At 43.5% G+C, this 19,898-nt stretch overlaps 1 protein-coding gene across 3 annotated transcripts in view; it reads left to right on the forward strand.

Moving 5' to 3' along the window:
• Positions 1-19,898, forward strand: part of ARID1B (AT-rich interaction domain 1B) — a 938,949-nt gene that overhangs the window by 840,626 nt on the left and 78,425 nt on the right. For 2 of the 3 annotated variants that reach the window (XM_033937003.1, XM_033937005.1), the window contains 2 exons: positions 12,819-12,928; positions 13,575-13,733. In XM_033937003.1, the coding sequence (XP_033792894.1) occupies positions 12,819-12,928; positions 13,575-13,733 (269 nt within the window). The remainder of the gene's footprint in view (positions 1-12,818; positions 12,929-13,574; positions 13,734-19,898) is intronic. The other variant, XM_033937004.1, reaches the window with a different exon arrangement.

Here is a 19,898-nt window from a genome sequence, read left to right on the forward strand (position 1 = left end):
ATTAATAACATTGTAAAGATTGATCTTATTTTATTCATTTTATTATACACATCCAAGGTGTGTGGATGGGGTGGGGATTTACAAGGTTATTTTAAATGAGATAAATTATTCATAATCTTAAAGTATTTATGTTTATGGATTATTAATTATTGGGATGGGAAGGTTAAATGTTTGGTTAGACATATTTGTTAATGCAAAGTGCTTTTACTGTATTATTATATGTGTGTTTTTTTGCTAATACACTATGATTGTTTTTTAAATTAATAAAGTTTATAAAAAAAAATAATAATAATTTAATGTATTCTAACATAAACATAACATAAAAACTCACTTGTATACCGCAAATACCATTAAGTTTTATGCGGTTCACAGAGATTAGCACTACAAATAAATAAACAACCAGTATCTAACTTCCAAAAGAGTCTATAAAACGATGCGTCTTTAAAGCACATCGAAATTGTTGATATGAATTTGAAAGTGTAAATATGTTAGTCAGATCCCTAATCCATGACTTAGTAACATAGTGGATGACGGCAGATAAAGACCCGAATGGTCCATCCAGGCTGCCCAACCTGATTCAGTTTAAATTTTTTAATTTTTTCTTCTTAGCTATTTCTGGGCAAGAATCCAAAGCTTTACCCTGTACTGTGCTTGGGTTCCAACTGCCGAAATATCTGTTAAGACTTACTCCAGCCCATCTACACCCTCCCAGCCATTGAAGCCCTCCCCAGCCCATCTTCCACCAAACGGCCATATACAGACACAGACCATGCAAGTCTGCCCAGTACTGGCCTTAGTTCAATATTTAATCTTATTTTCTGGTTCTAGATCCTCTGTGTTCATCCCACGCTTCCTTGAACTCAGTCACAGCTTTACTCTCCACCACCTCTCTCGGGAGCGCATTCCAGGCATCCACCACCCTCTCCGTAAAGTAGAATTTCCTAACATTGCCTTTGAATCTACCACCCCTCAACCTCAAATTATGTCCTCTGGTTTTACCATTTTCCTTTCTCTGAAAAAGATTTTGTTCTAGGTTAATACCCTTCAAGTATTTGAACGTCTGAATCATATCTCCCCTGTCTCTCCTTTCCTCTAGGGTATACATATCCAGGGCTTCCAGTCTTTCCTCATACGTCTTCTGGCGCAAGCCTCCTATCATTTTCGTCGCCCTCCTCTGGACCGCCTCAAGTCTTCTTACGTTCTTCGCCAGATACGGTCTTCAAAATTGAACACAATACTCCAAGTGGGGCCTTACCAATGACCTGTACAGGGGCATCAACACCTTCTTCCTTCTACTGACTACGCCTCTCTTTATACAGCCCAGAATCCTTCTGGCAGCAGCCACTGCCTTGTCCACTGTTTTTTCGCCTTTAGATCTTCGGACACTATCACCCCAAGGTCCCTCTCCCCGTCCGTGCATATCAGCTTCTCTCCTCCCAGCATATACGGTTCCTTCCTATTATTAATCCCCAAATGCATTACTCTGCATTTCTTTGCATTGAATTTTAGTTGCCAGGCATTAGACCATTCCTCTAACTTTTGCAGATCCTTTTTCATATTTTCCACTCCCTCTTCGGTGTCTACTCTGTTACAAATCTTGGTATCATCTGCAAAAAGGCACACTTTTCCTTCTAACCCTTCAGCATTGTCACTCACAAACATATTGAACAGGATTGGCCCCAGCACTGATCCCTGAGGGACTCCACTACTCACCTTTCCTTCCTTCGAACGACTTCTATTAGCCACCACCCTCTGGCATCTGTCTGACAGCCAGTTTCTGACCCAGTTCACCACTTTGGGTCCTAACTTCAGCCCTTCAAGTTTGTTCAACAGCCTCCTATGATGAACTGTATCAAAGGCTTTGCTGAAATCCAAATAAATTACATCTAGCATATGTCCTCGATCCAGCTCTCTGGTCACCCAATCAAAAAATTCAATCAGGTTCGTTTGGCACGATTTACCTTTTGTAAAGCCATGTTGCCTCGGATCCTGTAACCCATTAGATTCAAGGAAGTACACTATCCTTTCTTTCAGCAGCACTTCCATTATTTTTCCAACAACTGAAGTGAGGCTCACCGGCCTGTAGTTTCCTGCTTCATCCCTGTGACCACTTTTATGAATAGGGACCACATCCGCTCTCCTCCACTCCCCAGGAATCACTCCCGTCTCCAGAGATTTGTTGAACAAGTCTTTAATAGGACTCGCCAGAACCTCTCTGAGTTCCCTTAGTATCCTGGGATGGATTCCATCGCTTTGTCCACCTTCAGTTTTTTAAGTTGCTCATAAACACCCTCCTCCGTGAACGGCGCAGAATCTTCTCCATTTTCTCGTGTAACTTTGCTAGACATCTCGGTCCTTCTCCAGGATTTTCTTCTGTGAACACAGAACAGAAGTATTTGTTTAGCACATTCGCTTTCTCCTCATCACTTTCCACATATTGGTTCCCAGGATCTTTTAGCCTAGCAATTCCATTTTTCATCTTCCTCCTTTCACTAATATATCTGAAAAAAATTTTGTCTCACTTTTTTACATTTTTAGCCATTTGTTCTTCCGCCTGTGCCTTCGCCAGACGTATCTCTCTCTTGGCTTCTTTCAGTTTCACCCTGTTGTCCTTTCTGCTCTTCTCTTCTTGGTTTTTTTTATATTTCACGAACGCCAACTCTTTCGCCTTTATTTTCTCAGCCACTAGGTTGGAGAACCATATCGGCTTCCTTTTTCTCTTGTTTTTATTGATTTTCTTCACATAAAGATCCGTAGCCATTTTTATCGCTCCTTTCAGCTTAGACCACTGTCTTTCCACTTCTCTTATGTCCTCCCATCCTAACAGCTCTTTCTTCAGTTACTCTCCCATAGCATTAAAGTCGGTACATTTGAAATATAGGACTTTAAGAATCGTGCGGCCGCTCTCCACTTTAGCCGTTATATCAAACCAAACCGTTTGATGATCACTACTTCCCAGGTGAGCACCCACTCGAACATTAGAGATACTCTCTCCATTTGTGAGGACCAGATCCAATATCGCTGCCTGGAAGAACTGCAATCGTTCCTGGAATTTCATATATTTGCATCCCTTTGCAGAAGGAAACGAGAATAGTGAATGAGATTTTCTGGAGTGTTTAGAATTTGTAATGATGAAAGATTCCCTAAGATACTCTGGGATTAGACCTGTTAATGCCTTAAGACAAATACAGCCGAACTTAAATTTAACCCGTGCTTCAGCTGGAAGCCAATGCAGTTGACGATAGAAAATCGGTGACATGATCATACTTCTTTAAATCAAAAATCAATCTGACTGCTGCATTCTGAATTATGCGCAGTCTTTGAATTTTTATTTGAGCTCCAGCAAGATGGACAATTCTAGAACTTTTTAATGTGCACAAGTTAAATTGATTTAGCACACCTACATTTTTAAGGACCACTAATGATCTGAATTCCGGCTAACCAAGTCACATGCCTACTAAAGGTATAATAACTGAAAGAGCTTATGTAACATATTGGATCAGTGACCCATTCCACTTGAGAAAAAGGGAGAGGTGGAGAGAAGCGAGTAACATACAAAATGACTAAGAAAAGAAATAAAAAGGAGGAGAGGAAAGAATTGTTAGACTAACTTGCAATGATGCAGGCATAGAAACCCTCAAACTGCCCTACATTTACCTATTTGAAGCTTAAAATAGTCCATGTAATACCTGGTGTCAAAAGTAGGGGGCAAAAGGACTTACCAGTAATACAGTAGAGTTCTCTAAATAGCAAAACACATGGAAGACACAACTAATTAGCTAGTCACACACAAGCTTTATATACCATATTAGGGTTTCCTTATCTACTCTTACTTGGAGCCGAGATCATTTGGTACATAGACTAAAGCACGTGGGACAATTGTGCGCCGACAAAGCTGCTTGGACAAATGCGCGCAGCACATCATGCCGGATTAAAAGTTAACTTTAAAGCACTTTGAGGGGGGTGTGTGGGGGAAAACCCCAACTTTACTTAGAAGTGTTGCCGCTGGGGGTGGGTGGGGGAGGGGGAAAACCCCATTACAGAGGAAAATGTAATTTTTCCTGTTTTTTAGGGAAAAATTACAATTTCCTCTTTAAGCGGGGGGGGGTCCTCTCCACCCCCCCAATGGCAGCGGCAACACTTCTAAGTAAAGTGGGGGTGTTTCCCCCCCACACCTCCCATCAGAGCGCTTTAAAGTTAATTTTTAATCTGGCACGCTGACGTCCTGCGTGCATTTGTCCGAGTATCTTTGTCAGTGCGCAATTGTCCCGCGTGCTTTTGACTCGTCACCGATCATTTTCATGCAGTTTCTGACTCCATTTTTTTCTTAAGTTAGTCACACCTGTCTTCTACCTAATGCCTATTTCTTTATTTTACCTGTCTCTTTATTCCACCTCGACTTATAACCTACGCTATTAATATGTTTTAATATGTATTGTGTTTAAGTTTGTAAGTAGGATATTGTACTATAATATATAGTGTTTGAAAAACTTTTAAAACCAATAGGAGGAATTTTTTTTTTCACTCAGAGAATAGTTATGGTAAGCTCTGGAATGCATTGGTAAAAGCCGATAGTGTAGCTAGTTTTCAGAAAGGTTTGGACAATTTCCTGGAGGAAAAGTCCATAGTCTGTTATTGAGAAAGACATGGGGGAAGCCACTGCTGCTGTAAATTGTCTATTGCCTATGGCTGGTTAATTCTTGCTGTATACCTCTTTGGGTGAATTTCTTCAAAACAGGGGTTAAAAAAATCCTAATAAATAGATGGTGTAACAGTATTTTCTTTTTGCCGAAGAAAGAGAGAGAGAATGCTTCATCCATGTCTTTTTAGCATTAAAGTGTGGTACTTGGTGCCAAACGAATGATGCATTTTTGCAACATCAGGCAAATAGGGAGTTAGGGATTCAAAGGCTAAATATTGTAAATTAGGGAGTCAATTTTTGGTTCAGATATATTCATTTAGCCAGGATTGTCTTTGGGGTAGAATTTTGACAGACTTTAACTTCCATATTAAAAAGTGATCTGGGACAATATGAAGAATAAAGGGCAGGCTATATAGATCAGCCAAATTTTTTTTTTTTTTTTTTTTTAATTCACATTTTAAACTGCCTTTCCTAAAAGAAGTGCAAAGTGATGTACAAATGAATAACAAGATGAAACTAACAGCATAGTACAAATAGAAAAAGAAGCATAATTAATATGATTAAATTAAAAGCATAACAGTAGTACTGTAGATATGCAAAGAAACACACTGCTGGATACAAAACATTAAGAAATTAACAGCAAAAGCTATTGTAAGAGCCAGATTTTAATCATTCTTTGAATGGCTGGCAAATTACCTTCTAACAAAGCTTCTTTTGTGTCAAATTACAGACTGTAATTTTGGGTTGAACATATGAATAGCTATACTAGGTGAGACTGATGGTCCATGTAGCTCAGCATCCTACTTCCAACAATGGCCAACCAAGGTCACAATATCTGGCAGAATCCCAAAGAGTTGCAAGATTCCATGCAACCGATTCCAGGGATAAGTAGTGGCTTTCTCCATGTTTATTATAATTTGTTCTACTGCCCTCCATTAGACTATCAGAATGGTTTACAAATATCAAATCTAAAAATTAAAACAGAGGAAGCATAGCATCTCCACCAACTCAGTATTGACCAGTGTATATCCCCCCAGCAGCGGGAAGAATGCCCACTCTCTCCCGCCACCAAGCCCCCCCCCCCCTCGCAGCAGGAGGGATGCTAACTTCCTCCTGCCACCAAGTAATAGCCCCCCAACACCCTCTCTCCCCAGCAGCGGGCCTACGACGGCCCCCACCCACTGACCCCCCTTACCTTGTTTACGAAGGCCAGCCAGAGGGATGCCTACTCTCTCTGGCCAGCAGACCCACCTCTTCAAAATGGCAGGCCTCCCCTTCCCCGGTGCATCCTGGAATGCCTAAGGCTCTGATTGGTCCAGGTTGCTTAAATCGCCTCCAGTAATTCTGAACCCTCTATTTTAGACACCTTTTCCCATAAATGGCCTTGTGCATATCATTTATAGACAGGTGAATAGCAAAAATAATCCCTTACCAGCGGAAAGGGAAAGGGGATGGGTTTTGATATACCACCTTTCTGTGATTACAATCAAAGTGGTTTACATATAATGGAGGGCTAAGTGACTTGCTCAGAGCCATAAGGAGCTGCAGTAAGAATTGCACCCAGTTCCCCTGGTTCTCTCCATACCTTTTATTAGCTTCGTTGCTCGTCTCTGCACCCTCTCCAGCAGTTTTATATCCTTCTTTAGGTTGGGAGACCAATGTTGGGCACAGTATTCCAAGTGTGGTCTGACCATTGCCCTATAAAGCGGCATTATAACTTTCTTCAATCTACTCGTGATTCCTTTCTTTATCATGCCTAACATTCTATTTGCTTTCTTTGCCATTGCCGCGCATTGTGCCAATGGTTTCAGGGTCCTATCTATCAGTACACCCAGGTCCTTTTCTTGTTCGCTCTTACCCAGAGTTGCACCTGACATTCTATACTCGTGTTCCTTGTTCTTTCTGCCTAAATGCATTACTTTGCACTTTTCCACATAAACTTCATCTGCAATTTCTCCGCCCATTTCTCTAACTGACACAAGTCACTCTAAAGTTCCTCGCTATCCTTCTGCAATCTGATTGCCCGGCATAGCTTTGTGTCGTCTGCAAACCTGATGATCTCACTGGATGTTCCTTCTTCTAGGTCATTGATGAAAATATTAAATAAGATGGGCCCAAGTACCGAACCCTGGGGCACACCGCTAGTCACTTTCTCCCAGTCTGAGAACTTCCCATTTATGCCCACTCTCCGCTTTCTGTTCTCCAGCCATTTGCCTATCCATCTTAGTATATCTCCCTCTATTCCATGGCTTTGTAGTTTCCTGAGAAGTCTTTCATGTGGAACCTTGTCGAACGCTTTCTGGAAGTCCAAGTATATTATGTCCACCGGTTCTCAACTATCAATTTGTTTGTTCACGGTCTCAAAAAATTGAAGTAAATTCATCAAACATGGTTTCCCTTTCCTAAAGCCATGTTGACTGGCTCTTATCAGGTCGTGTGTATCCAAGTACCAGACTATGCTATCTTTAATCAGTGCTTCAACCATCTTTCCAGTGACAGAAGTAAGACTCACAGGTATGTAGCTGCCCGGTTTTCCTCTTGATCCTTTTTTGAAAATTGGCATGACGTTCACTATTTTCCAATCGTCCGGTATCTGTCCAGTTCTAGTTTGCAGTAATTGTTTGGGAGGTTTTTTCACATAGAAACATGATGGCAGATAAAGGCCAAATGGCCCATCTAGTCTGCCCATCCGCAGTAACCATTATCTCTTTCTCTCTTTCAGAGATCTGACGTGCCTATCCTAGGCCCTCTTAAATTCAGATACAGTTTCTTCCAGAAGACCGTTCCATGCTTCTATCACCCTTTCTGTAAAAAAAATATTTCCTTAGATTCCTCTGGAGCCTATCACCTCTTAACTTCATCTTATGCCCTCTCATTCCAAAGCTTCCTTTCAAATGAAAGATACTCGACTCATGCATTTTCATTACATAGGCATTGAAAAATGTGGAGGAGATCCAGGATTACAGACCCTTTTTCTTTTTTAATTAACACAGACAGTAAAATTCATGCCAAAATATTAGTTAACAGACTTAAATTAGTGTTAGATAAATTGATTTGCATAAAGCAGATGGGGTTTATGAGGAATTGATTTTCTTCTGCCAACACCAGATCTTCTTGCAACATTTTACACTTTTCAAAAACCTTAGAAATTCCTGTTTTCTCCAGCTCATTAGATGCAGAAAAGACATTTGATAGAATCAAGTAAGGTTTATTGCTTCAAACATTAACATGGTATGGCTTTAGGCTACCATCATGTCTGTGGCAGAAGTCTTCCTTACCTAGATTTAAAGGATTAAAAAACACTGTTTTAACAGGCATTTCCTGACTGCTGAAGAGTGAGCTCTGGTTTTCTCTGCTGTCAAACTCTGTGACAGTTGTTACTTTTGTCTTGGGTTATAATTGAATATTCTGATTTTAGTGACATATTGCATCTATACTGTACCAACGTTTAAATACAATGGATATAAGGTTATACCTCTGTAAATGCAAAACAAAAAGCTCCTTGTGGTGAAAATAAAGCAGTAACTTCAACAAAATTCCACACACATAACTATATTTCAAAATCAATTCTTTTTTATTGTCCTACATTATCTAGATCAGTGTTTTTTAACTTGCGGTACGACCGCCTGTTGGGTGTACGTGGGCTGACCTCCGATTCCTCCCTGCCACTGCCACTGCCACTGCCTGCCACCTGCCCACTAGCTCCATTTAATTATCTTCTGCCGCAACTTCGGGCAGGGAAGGGCCACGCGCATGCAGCAATTGCACGCCGCCGGCCCACAAGCTTTCCCCCGACATCAATTTTGACATTGGTAAGAAGGTTCCGGGCCAGCCAATTGCTGCTTGGCTGACCCGGACCTTCTCTCTGATGTCAAAATTGACGTCGAGGAGAAGGCTTGTGGGCTGGCGGCATGCAATCGCTGCATGCGCCTGGACCATCCCAGAGTTCTGGCAGGGATTATTAAATGGAGCTTCTGGGTTGTGGGAGCAGCAGCAGACCGGGGGGAGGAGGAATCAGCGGTGGGTCATTTGGGGGCAGGCAAGCTTCGGCACGGGTCAGATTCAGGGGAGGGAGGGAAAGAGGAAGGGGTGGGACAAAGACTGGAAGGCAGTGAGTGGGAGGGGGCATGAACTCAGAACACAGAAGGAAGGGAGGGAGGAAGGGGACATTAACTTGGGACATAGGAAGGAGGGAGGGAGGGAATAGAAAGGGACAATTGTTGGGCATGAGTATGTGAGTGAGAGGAAAAGAGATGGTGCACATGGGGAAAGGAAAAGGAAATTTGGGCATAGAGAAGAATGAGGTTGAGATGCATGGGGAATAGAAGGATGAGAGGGAGAAATGTTGGATATGGTGGTGGAGAGGGAACAGAGGGATAGATTGAAGGGGAAGCAAGGGGGAGGAATGTTAGGCATAGTGATGAAGGGAGAGATGTGGCATGGTGTTGGAGAGGGGTGACAGAAGGAGAAATGGGCATGGGGTTGGTGGGCAGTGGTGAAAAATGATCTGGGGGATGAGAGAGGATGAAAAGTTGAACTCATGGAGGGACAGAGAGAGATGTTGGTTGGGGAATGGAATGAAGTCTGGAGGAGAGGAAGCATGCAGGAGGAACAAAGAAAGAAAGAAACATAGGATGCACAGTCAAAAGGAAGTGCAACCAGAGACTCATGAAATCACCAGACAACGAAGGTAGGAAAAATGATTTTTTTCAATTTAGCGATCAAAATGTGTCTATATTTTGCTCTATATTTGTCTATTTTTCTATAGTTGTTACTGAGGTTACATTGCATATTTTAAAGTCATCTGCCTTGACCTTTTTGAAAAAAATCCATATATAAACGATAATTAACATTTTCTCTGCATTTATTTTATTTATTTTATTTTATTTATTTAATTTATTCAATTTTCTATACCGTTCTCCCAGGGGAGCTCAGAATGGGTTTACATGCATTTATTCAGGTACTCAAGCAGTTTTCCCTCTCTGTCCTGGCGGGCTCACAATCTATCTATCATACCTGGGGCAATGGGGGGATTAAGTGACTTGCCCAGGATCACAAGGAGCAGCATGGGTTTGAACCTACAACCTCAGGGTGCTGAGGCTGTAGCTTTAACCACTGCGCCACACAATATAGTCTTATCCACTATAATAATATAGTCTTATCCACTTTAATAAAACCCTTAGCAGCGCACTTCAATCTCCGTGTGCCGTGATAAGTGCTTCTGTGCCGCACATGTGCAGTGCCTGCCTCATCTGATTTCCTGCCCTGATCTCCGATGCCAGCTGACTTTCTGCCTTCTGACTACGTTGCTGCTGCCGGAACGCCTCTTCTTCTCACCCCTGGACCAGCAGCGGCAGCAGCACTGTTTCATCAAGCAGCCGTGAGGCATTTGCTAGGCCAGCCCACTTCAATAATTTGAGGCGGGCCGGCCTAGCAAAAGCCACGAGGCTGCCCGGCATAGCGGATGCTGGATAGGGAGCAGGGAAGGGAGAAGGGGTACTACTGAACAGGGGGAGATAAAAGGAAGGGAGGTCTAACTGCTGGACAGGGGGAGCAGGGAAGGGGTGCTGATGGACAGGGGGAGGTAAAAGGAAGGGAGAAGGGCTACTGCTGGACGGGGGAGCAGGGAAGGGGTGCTGCTGGACGGGGGAGAGAGACAGAAAGACAGGCAGGGGGCAGGGAAAGAGAACGAAAGACAGACAGACAGAAGAAAGAAAGAAAGAAATGCCTAAGTCTACACATCTATTCTACCACCCGTTAATGTAACGGGATAAAAAACTAGTTAATACATAATGGTAACCACAAAATTTAAAAAAAAAAACCCAACCAAAACACAAAGCACACAGTATGCAGAGAAAATCTTAATTATCATTTATATTTGGGGGGATTCAAAGAGGTCAAGGCAGATGACTTTAAAATATGCAATGTCACCTCAGTAACAACTATAGAAAAATAGACAAATATAGTGCAAAATATAGACAGCAGATATAAATTCTCAAAACGGTCACATTTCGATCACTAAATTGAAAATAATATCATTTTTCCTACCTTTATTGTCTGGTGATTTCATGAGTCTCTGGTTACACTTCCTTCTGACTGTGTATTCAATATTTCTTTCTTTCTACCTCCTGCATGCTTCATCTCCTCTGGACGTCATTCCCTTCCCCCACCAACATCTCTCTGTCCCTCCATGAGTCCAACTTTTCTTCCTCTTTCCTCCACCCCTATTGGCAACATGTCTCCCTCTCTCTCTCTCTCTCTGTGTCCATCTCTCTTGAGAGATCCAGTCATCACTCCCACCCCTTCTACAGCCACATCCAACATTTCTCCTTTTCTCATCTGGAGCATGTGCAGCATTTTTCACCATGCCCACCAGCCCCATGCCCATTTCTCCTTCTATCACCCCTCTCCAGCACCAAGTCACATCTCTCCCTCCATCACTATGTCTAATATTCCTCCACCTTGCATCCCCTTCAATCTGTCCCTCTGTTCCCTCTCCACCACCATATCCAACATTTCTCCCTTTCAGTCTTCTCTCCCCCATCCATCTCTACCAGTCTCTCTCTATATGCCCAATTTTCCTCACTTCCTTTCCATATGTGCACCATCTCTTTCCCTCTCACTCCACACTTATAACCAACAATTTCTTTTCCTGTTCCCTCACCCACCGGCAGCATCTATTTCCCTTCCTTCCTAACCCCCCAGCCCGTCCAGCATCTGTCCTCCTCCCTCCCCCATGCAGCATCTGTCCTTCCTTCCCCCCACCCCTCTCCCCCATGTTGCATCTGTCTTTCCCACCCCCGCCCCATGCAGCATCTGTCCTTCTCACCCCTGTACAGCATATTCTTCCCTTATTCCCAGCTCCAGCCCCCACTCCTCTCAGCTGGATCCAACCTCTCCCCAGTTCCCAATTCCCCCCCACCTACCAGTTCCCCGCCACTGTATTTTAAAATCTTAGGGCAGCCAGACAGCGGGAGGCTAGCTTTGTTGCACCTTCAGCTGCCTGAAGATTTTAAAATACATCAGCGGGGATCTGGTATGTAGGAGAATTGGGAATGAAGCCTGCCTCCCAAAAGTGTTCTTTCTGCAGCGTTCTGCATAGGCTGCAGAAAGAACACTTCTGGAGCAGGTAGGCAGACGGTGGGAGGCTGGTTTTGTTGTGCCGCTGGCTGCCCAAAGGTTTTAAAATACAGCGGCGGGGAGCTGGTAGGTGGTGGAATCGGGGACTGGGGAGAGGTCGGATCCAGCTGAGAGGAGTGGGGGGCTGGGGTAGGGGTGGCTTTGATGGAGGGGGGAGGGCAGGAAAGAGGGATCTCTGGCAGCTTAGGCAGAGGCCGGTGGGCAGGCAATATCTTTGGCGGCGCGTACCCCCAACATTGCGGCTCGCGTACCCCTAAGGGTATGCATACTGTGTGTTGAGAAATACTGCTGTATTCTATATGGCATGGTGCCTCCCATGATGCATATCTCAAAAGGGGGCGTGGTCATGGGCATGTCAAGGGTTTTCTGAAGAGTTGTGCACAGAATTACAAAATACTGCCTACAGTAATTGCTCCTAACTTGGGAATCAGCATTTACTTCAGGTTTTAACAGGCATAAGTTCAGTCCCCAAAAGTTATGCCATTCTGCTATAAGGTATGCACCTTTTATAGAACAGCATTTAGCAGCACCTAAGGGCTCCTTTTACGAAGGCGCGTTAGGGCCTTAACGCGCAGAATAGAGCGCGCTTAAATTCCCCTGCTCCTTTTGAGCAGGCAGTAGTTTTTCGGCTAGCGCGCGCTATACCACGTGCTAATCCGGTGCGTACGCTAAAAATGCTAGCACACCTTCGTAAAAAGAGCCTTAAGTTTTGGTGCCATTACTGGATCCAGCCTATAGATTGTACCTAACTCTTATGTGCATAAATGGCGATTTTTGGCACCAATTATGAGTATAGGTGCTATTATTCTATAACTTACATGCCGGTTTATAGAATTGTCATTTTAATATGCCACCTTAATTTTACTCCTGTAGCACTGCCTCCTGAGGAAATTGAACAGCAGACTTGATTATCCTAAGTGCTATGTATGTAAAATATTTCAGATTTTTTTTATGATCTAGGTGTAGGAACGATGACTTCAAAAGTCTTGTTTTATAAGCGGAGTGGAGAATTTCAAATCTTTTTTCTTCTTTACAGCATCTATGGGTCTTTCAGATATGATGACTCCTGGTGAGTCCAAACTGGTGGCTTCTCTCAAAATAGACGGTAAAGAAGATATGACACCACACTCTGAAACCAAGTCAAAGGTATTTACCTTCGCATGTGGTGCTGTTTGGCCCTGCAAGTTTCTGTCATATAATACTCCATTCCATGGTTTTGGCCGCCTATTTTCTTTCATCTATCCTGCATGTATGTTGCATTCACATGTGGTCTGTCTATTCCACTGTGTGAAACTGAAAGTTACTAGTTCTTATGGCATTTAACTTGGAAATGTGACCTTCTGTGGGAATTCAGCAAGCTGGGAGGGAAAAGATCTTGCATTTTTATTTCCTCTGCTTTCTGTTTTGGCCGCCTCAGCAACAGCAGCAGCAGCAGCAGCAAAGACATCCTTACTATTTTGCTTTCCTCCCTTATTTGATGAATAAGGTGAACAGCTTGTTTTTAATGGGGAGGAGGGTGGGAAATTCTTTCATGATGGGAAACCCTCTGCTAAGCATTTCATGTTAGCTTGAAGTGAGCATGGTGGCTTAGTGATTTCAGCAAAGCATCCAGCAAATTTTCCCAAATTATACTAATTAACAGTGTTGTAATACTTTCTGCTGTTTCTCTTTGTTCCTCTCTCTCTTTCTATGTTAAAAAGCACTGTCATTTTGTTATACTGGATGTATTTTTTTTTTAACTTCATCCTACCTTTGTGATATTTTTTTTTTTTTTTGTATTCTTCTACCACAGGATAGCTACTGCTCTCAGTGTATTGCTCAGCCCCTAACCCCAGGCATCCTACCAGTCCCTTCCCCAATGTCCCCAAGCACTGCTAGCATCTCCTCCTTTCATGGAGATGAAAGTGATAGCATTAACAGCCCAGGCTGGCCAAAGACTCCATCAAGCCCTGTAAGTGGCTCTGTTTACATTTTTTAATATATTATATTTTGATGCCTTTCTTGCTTGCTTTTTCATTATTTTTGTCTTCATTATTTAACCTTGGAAGGTGTTTTTGCAGATAAAAGACCAACGAAACACATACAGCATGAAGTTTGTTTGTGTTATACTGTCTGCTGTTAAGGAAAGCATCTACCCACAATGCTTTTCACCACCACCTCATGAGGACATTGCTGTTGTTGTAGCGTGGGAATTTATTTCTGTTCAAGCTGCCAATCAGCATAGTCAGAGAAATGTCAGCAGTATTCTATCCTGTATCAAACATCTCCTTTTGAGGTGGAAAATAACACGTAAAGAGTTTGAAATATAGCCAGTTAGAATTTTCTGGATTCCCTGTTGTCTTCTCATCCCTTCTGATTAAAGGAGAATGCCCTGCAGAATTCCTGTTCTTTGATTTAGATTATACCCATATGTCACAGTGGGAAATGAGAGAACCTCTGGAAAAGGAAGAATCTTGACTCTCCACTAGATAAATCTTGGTCAATTCTGCCATCTCCCCTTCCTCCAGCTTTATCCCCACTAATTAATCCACAGCACAATAGTTTAGCATAGCTGAAAATTTTTTTGAGCAATTTTGAAGTGTTTTATTTGCTAAAGACTCACCCTTTCTATAAAACTACTTCTGTTTCATGGCGCATATGCTATCCTGGGCATTATGTTCTGCTCAGACAATTTTGTGGCAATTGTCCTTAAGCTTGAAAGCCAACATACTTACTCTGCCTTGTCTAGTGGTGAGATGAAAGTTGTTTTTGTTTTCTGGATTGTAAAGCAGAGTATATCATATATTTCTTTTATATGAAGAGTGAATGAATAAGAGAGAGAAATAAACCTCTCTTTTTATCTTCTTGCTGTAATCAGCTTTGGGTGTATCTCTTCATAAAAGCGGTTAATAAATCCCAATAAATAAATAATCAGATCATCTGGACAGAAATGATGTTTTCCTTTGTATTTCCAGGAATAATACAGATAACTGAATCTCTATTTTTGAAGATCTCAGTGGTATTCTCATTACATAATAGACTGGGTATAATGGCAGAAAATGGCACCCTTACTGAACAGTATGCAAACTTTTTTTCAATGTGTGGTTGTTTTTAAAATGTCATAGCCCATGTTAATGACATCCCCCCTTAATTCTGTCTTTTGCAAGTTAAAATTTGTACATGCCAGGACCAACATACTGACATAGTAACTTTTTACTGAATTGTTTTCCTCATTGTAGTACTGTTGAATGAACAATGCTTTGCAGAGTCGTCATGAATTTTAAGGGTAATTTTTAGATGAATTTCTGAGGGTGGAGCAGTGCTAAACTCATAGACATAGGTTTTTCAGTCATTTGCATACCCAGTATGCGCTCAAAGAAATGCATATACTGTATAGCCTGTATGTGCATAAATTAACCTGTTTCGAGCAGAGGTATTCCCAGAGGTAAGGTTCAAAAGGTTATATATTTATGCTCATATTATTGAAAAATTTGACCATATGTATAAAGTGAGCTTAGAAAACTTGTTTGTGATAAACAATAGGAGTACCGTATTTTCACGTAGATAACGCGCACCCGTGTAAAACGCGCACACGGGTATAGCGCGCGGGAAACACAAATTTATGTAAATAAATTTTTATATACCGCGCTCACGGGTATACCGCGCATGCCGCCCCGACTCTCCTCTGGCTGCCCCGACTCTCCTTTCACCCGCCCCGACTTTCCATTCACTGCCCCGACTCTCCTCTGGTCACCCCGACTCTACTTTCAGCCACCCCGACTCTCCTCTCCCCCTTGAAGTCCTGTCCCCATCCTGAAAGCCTGATGCCCCCCCCCCCCGACGCCCAATTCATCATCCGGAAGGACCGCTCGCACTCCCACCCCGATGGACCGCTCGCACTCCCACCCGAAGAACCGCTCGCACCCCCACAGCCTCTCCCCCCCCATGGAGAAGCTGTCTACCTTGTTTCCGGATGCCAGTGAGCCCAGCTGCTTCCTCTGCTGGCGGTCCTGCCCCTTCTCTGAGCCCTGCGTTACGCTGCTTCCTCTTCTGGCAGTCCCGCCCTTTCTCTGATGACAGAGAAAGGGCGGAACCGCCGGAAGAGGAAGCAGCGCAGCAGGGCTCAGAGAAGGGGCAGGACCGCCGGCAGAGGAAGCAGCTGGGCTCACTGGCATCCGGAAACAAGGTAGACTGCTTCTCCATGGGGGAGGGGAGGAGGCTGTGGGGGTGCGAGCGGTTCTTCGGGTGGGAGTGCGAGCGGTCCATCGGGGTGGGAGTGCGAGCGGTGGGGGTGCGAGCGGTCCTTCCGGATGATGAATCAGGCATCGGGCGGGGTGGGAACTATGTAAAAAAAAATTTATATAGCGCGCTCACGCGTATAACGCGCAAGGTTATGCACGGTTTGTAAAATCGTGTATAACGCGCGCGTTATATGCGTGAAAATACGGTAAATGTAAATTGGTGCATTCTTTGGGGTAATTTTCAAAGACGTACACAGATGTGATAGTTTTGGAAATTCACTGAAGGCTACTTAATTGTTTACATATGTGGATGCCATATTTTTCGGTCCATAAGTTGCATTTTTTCCACCCCCAAAAAGGGGGTGCGTCTTATGCAGTGAAAATGACACCCTCCTCCCCCTCCCCCAACGGTAACTTTTTAAAACACTACCTGCCCGCCCTTCCTTCCTTTTAAAATACCCCACCCACTCCCTGCTCCTCAGTACCTTTTTTAGCACCTCTTAAGCCTGGTGGTCCAGCAGTTTATGGGCCGGTAGGAGTATGCTATCTGCACTGCTGCCTGGGCCTGCCCCACTTTCAGAATGACTGCGTCAGTTCTCGCGGGACTCGCGAGAACTGACTGCACCCATTCTGAAAGCGGGGTGGGCCCAGGCAGCAGTGCAGATAGCATACTCCTACCGGCCCATACACTGCTGGACCACCAGGCTTAAGGGGTGCTAAAAAAGGTACTGAGGAGCGGGGAGTGGGTGGGGTATTTCTGCCGGCCCTCACTACCTGCCAGGCTCTGCACCGAACCCTACATTCCTTGCCAGGCTCTGCACCCTGTCCCCCCTTCGCTGCTAGGCCTTGCACCCTGTCCCTCCTCCTTGCCAGGCTCTGCACCCTGTCCCTTCTCTCTGCTATGCTCTGCACCCTGTCCCCCCCTTCCCTGCCAGGCTCTGCACCCTATTGCGAGAACTGACTGCAGCCATTCTGAAAGCAGGGCGGGCCCAGGCAGCAGCGCAGACAGCACGCTCCTGCCGGCCCATACACCGCTGGATCACCAGGTTTAAGGGGTGCTAAAAAAGGTACTGCGGGGTGGAGGGTGTTTTAAAAGGAAGGGCAGGCGGGGGTGTTTTAAAATGAAGGGCTAGTGGGCGTGCCGTGTTTTAAAAAGTAGTACCGTGGGGAGGGGGGGAAGAAAAAATTGTTAGTTGGCTGGGACAGATCCCTCCTGTCCCAGCCTATCACTAGACCACCAGAGGTGAGGGGGTGGTAGGTTACAGGTCAGGGAAGGGGAGACAGGGTGCAGAGCATAGCAGGGAGGAGGGACAGGGTGTATAGCCTAGCAGGGAAGGGGGGACAGGGTGCAGAGCCTGGCAAGGTGTTTGGGGTTGGGTGCAGAGCCTGGCAGGGAGTGAGGGGGGCTGGGTGCACAATTTGATTCAGAATGGTTTTTTTCTTGTTTTCCTCCTCTAAATCTGGAGTGCGTCTTATGGTGAGGTATGTCTTATGGAGTGAAAAATAGGGTAATTATATACAACAGGTCTCACAAGCACATATATTGTACCTATTTTATGAAGGCAAAATATGCACATATAAAATAACCTTCCCAAAAACTGCCACACAAAGCTATCCTTAGTTAGTAGCAGGAGTAACTTTGAGCACGTATGTGCCAGTAAGGCTTGGCACTTATGCCTGTATCTTACAAATCCCATCCAAACTCTGCCTATTCTCTTCCCCCATGAATGCCAACCCATATACCTTATAAATGTAGGTATCATTTCATTTCATGCTTTCCCACCACCAACTTTCATGTCTGTCATGTATAAAAAAAAGTGTTCTATATGCTCAAGTCAAATTACCACCTCTGAAGATAATTTTATAACAGGATTCCTATATGGAAAGTCCAAAAAGATGCATTATAGGCACCTGGATGATAGCCTAGATGTAAATGGGGCAGGAAAAGTAATGGATTGTAGGAAGGAACAGGAGCAGGCTGATTGCATGTAAAGTGTGGCATAAGTTTGGTGGAAAGGAAGTGGAGGAGATCTTGATACATTTGCATCCTATTCCTATAATACATATTGTTAGAGAGACCATGTCCACCTAGGATCAAGCTCAAGTGTAATGTCTAGGATGAATGCTATTGCGAATGCATCATTGAAGATAGGAGTTTCCCATCCTCTGAGAAATATACTATCGTAAGACCATTTCTTACCCTAAGTGTGAAGAATAGGACCCAGGTACACTAACTCACTATTCATTTATTTAATTTGTTTTCTATTCCGTTCACCTCAAAGAGCTCAGAACGGGTTACAGGTCAAGCATACATAATATTACATTACATTATATTAGTGATTTCTATTCCGCCATTACCTTGCAGTTCAAGGCGGATTACATAAGAATTGTCATGAAATTAGGTGATATGTAATGGGTAATTTGAACATTTTAGATTTGATAAGGAGTAGATAGTATAGTAGGTGAAGCTTGGGATCTGGTCGTGTTAAATAGGTTTTATGTATTTTTTTAAGAGTAGGGTTTTTGTTTCTTTTTTGAAGGTTTTGTAGTCTATGGTCGAAGTCAGCAGATTGGTGAGTTTTCTGTCTAGTTTTGCTGCTCTGGTGGCCATTAGGTTGTCATATAGTTTCCTTCGTTTAACATTTTTGGTTGGCGGGTATGTGATTAGTGAGTGGGTTCTCCTGTGTCTAGTTGAGGTGGATTGAGTTAGTTGGTTGTTCCAGTAGGTTGAGCAGTCTCCATTTATAGCTTTAAATAGTAGGCAGTAGAATTTGAAGTATACTCTTGCTTGTATTAGGAGCCAGTGTGAGTCGTGGTATGCCTCTGTGATGTGGTCGTATTTTTTTCAGCGAATAAATGAGTCTTAGGGTTGTATTTTGTATTGTCTGTAGTTGTTTTATCATGGTCGCTGGGCAGGGGAGGTATAGTATGTTGCAGTAGTCTATTAGTCCAAGGATTAGAGTGTACCAAAAGTTGGAATTGTTTCCTGTCGAAGAATTTTCGAATTTGTCTTAGGTTTCTCATGGTTGCGAATGATGTTTATTATTTTGTTGATTTGTGGTTGCATGGTACAGCCTCTTTCAATCAGTACTCCAAGAAGTTTTAGCGTGGGTTGAATGGGGTATGAGGTTGAGTTTATTACTATGTTTGTTAAGGTTGGGGTTTTGCTGTTTTCTAGGAGGATGAAGTTTGTTTTGTCGGAGTTAAGTTTTAGTTTGTGTTCTGTCATCCATGTTGCTACTGTTTTGAGTATTCTGTGTATTGTGCCTATCATGGTAGGCGCTGGATGGGGGAGGAGAATGGTGATGTCATCTGCATAGCTGTAGGAGGTTAGGCCATGTTTGTCTAGGCAGGAGCTGAGGGAGGCTATGGGAGACAGAGGTAATCCTTGGGGTACTCCGCAGGGGTTGGACCATGGTTCTGATTTTTCTTTGTTTGTTTTAACCCTGTAAGTTCTGGATTGTAGGAAGCCTTTAAACCATGATAGTATCTTGCCTGATATTCCTATGGAGTCTAGTGTTTGTAGGAGGACGTCATGGTCTACCTGGTCGAAGGCTGCAGAGAGGTCTAGTTGTATGGTCAGTATTTTCTTGCCTGTGCTGAGGTGTCTAGCTGTGTCCATGGGTGTTCATAGTAGAGTCTCAGTGCTGTAGTTGGTTCTGAAACCAGACTGTATGGGATGGAGTAAGTTGTGGTTTTCTAGGTATAGGGTTAGGGTTTTAACTACGAGGCCTTCCATTATCTTGAGTGGGATTGAGGCTATGGGTCTGTAGTTGGATGAAGTTAACAGGTTACAATTTGCCATAGTTTTAGTGCAAGGTTTATCAATATAAGTTTTTATCCTAACTCAACACATACTAGGGATCTTATACCAATACACGTGGGGAGGGCATAAT

Source organism: Geotrypetes seraphini, chromosome 3 (genome assembly GCF_902459505.1).
Source record: "Geotrypetes seraphini chromosome 3, aGeoSer1.1, whole genome shotgun sequence".
Lineage (NCBI taxonomy): Eukaryota > Metazoa > Chordata > Amphibia > Gymnophiona > Dermophiidae > Geotrypetes > Geotrypetes seraphini.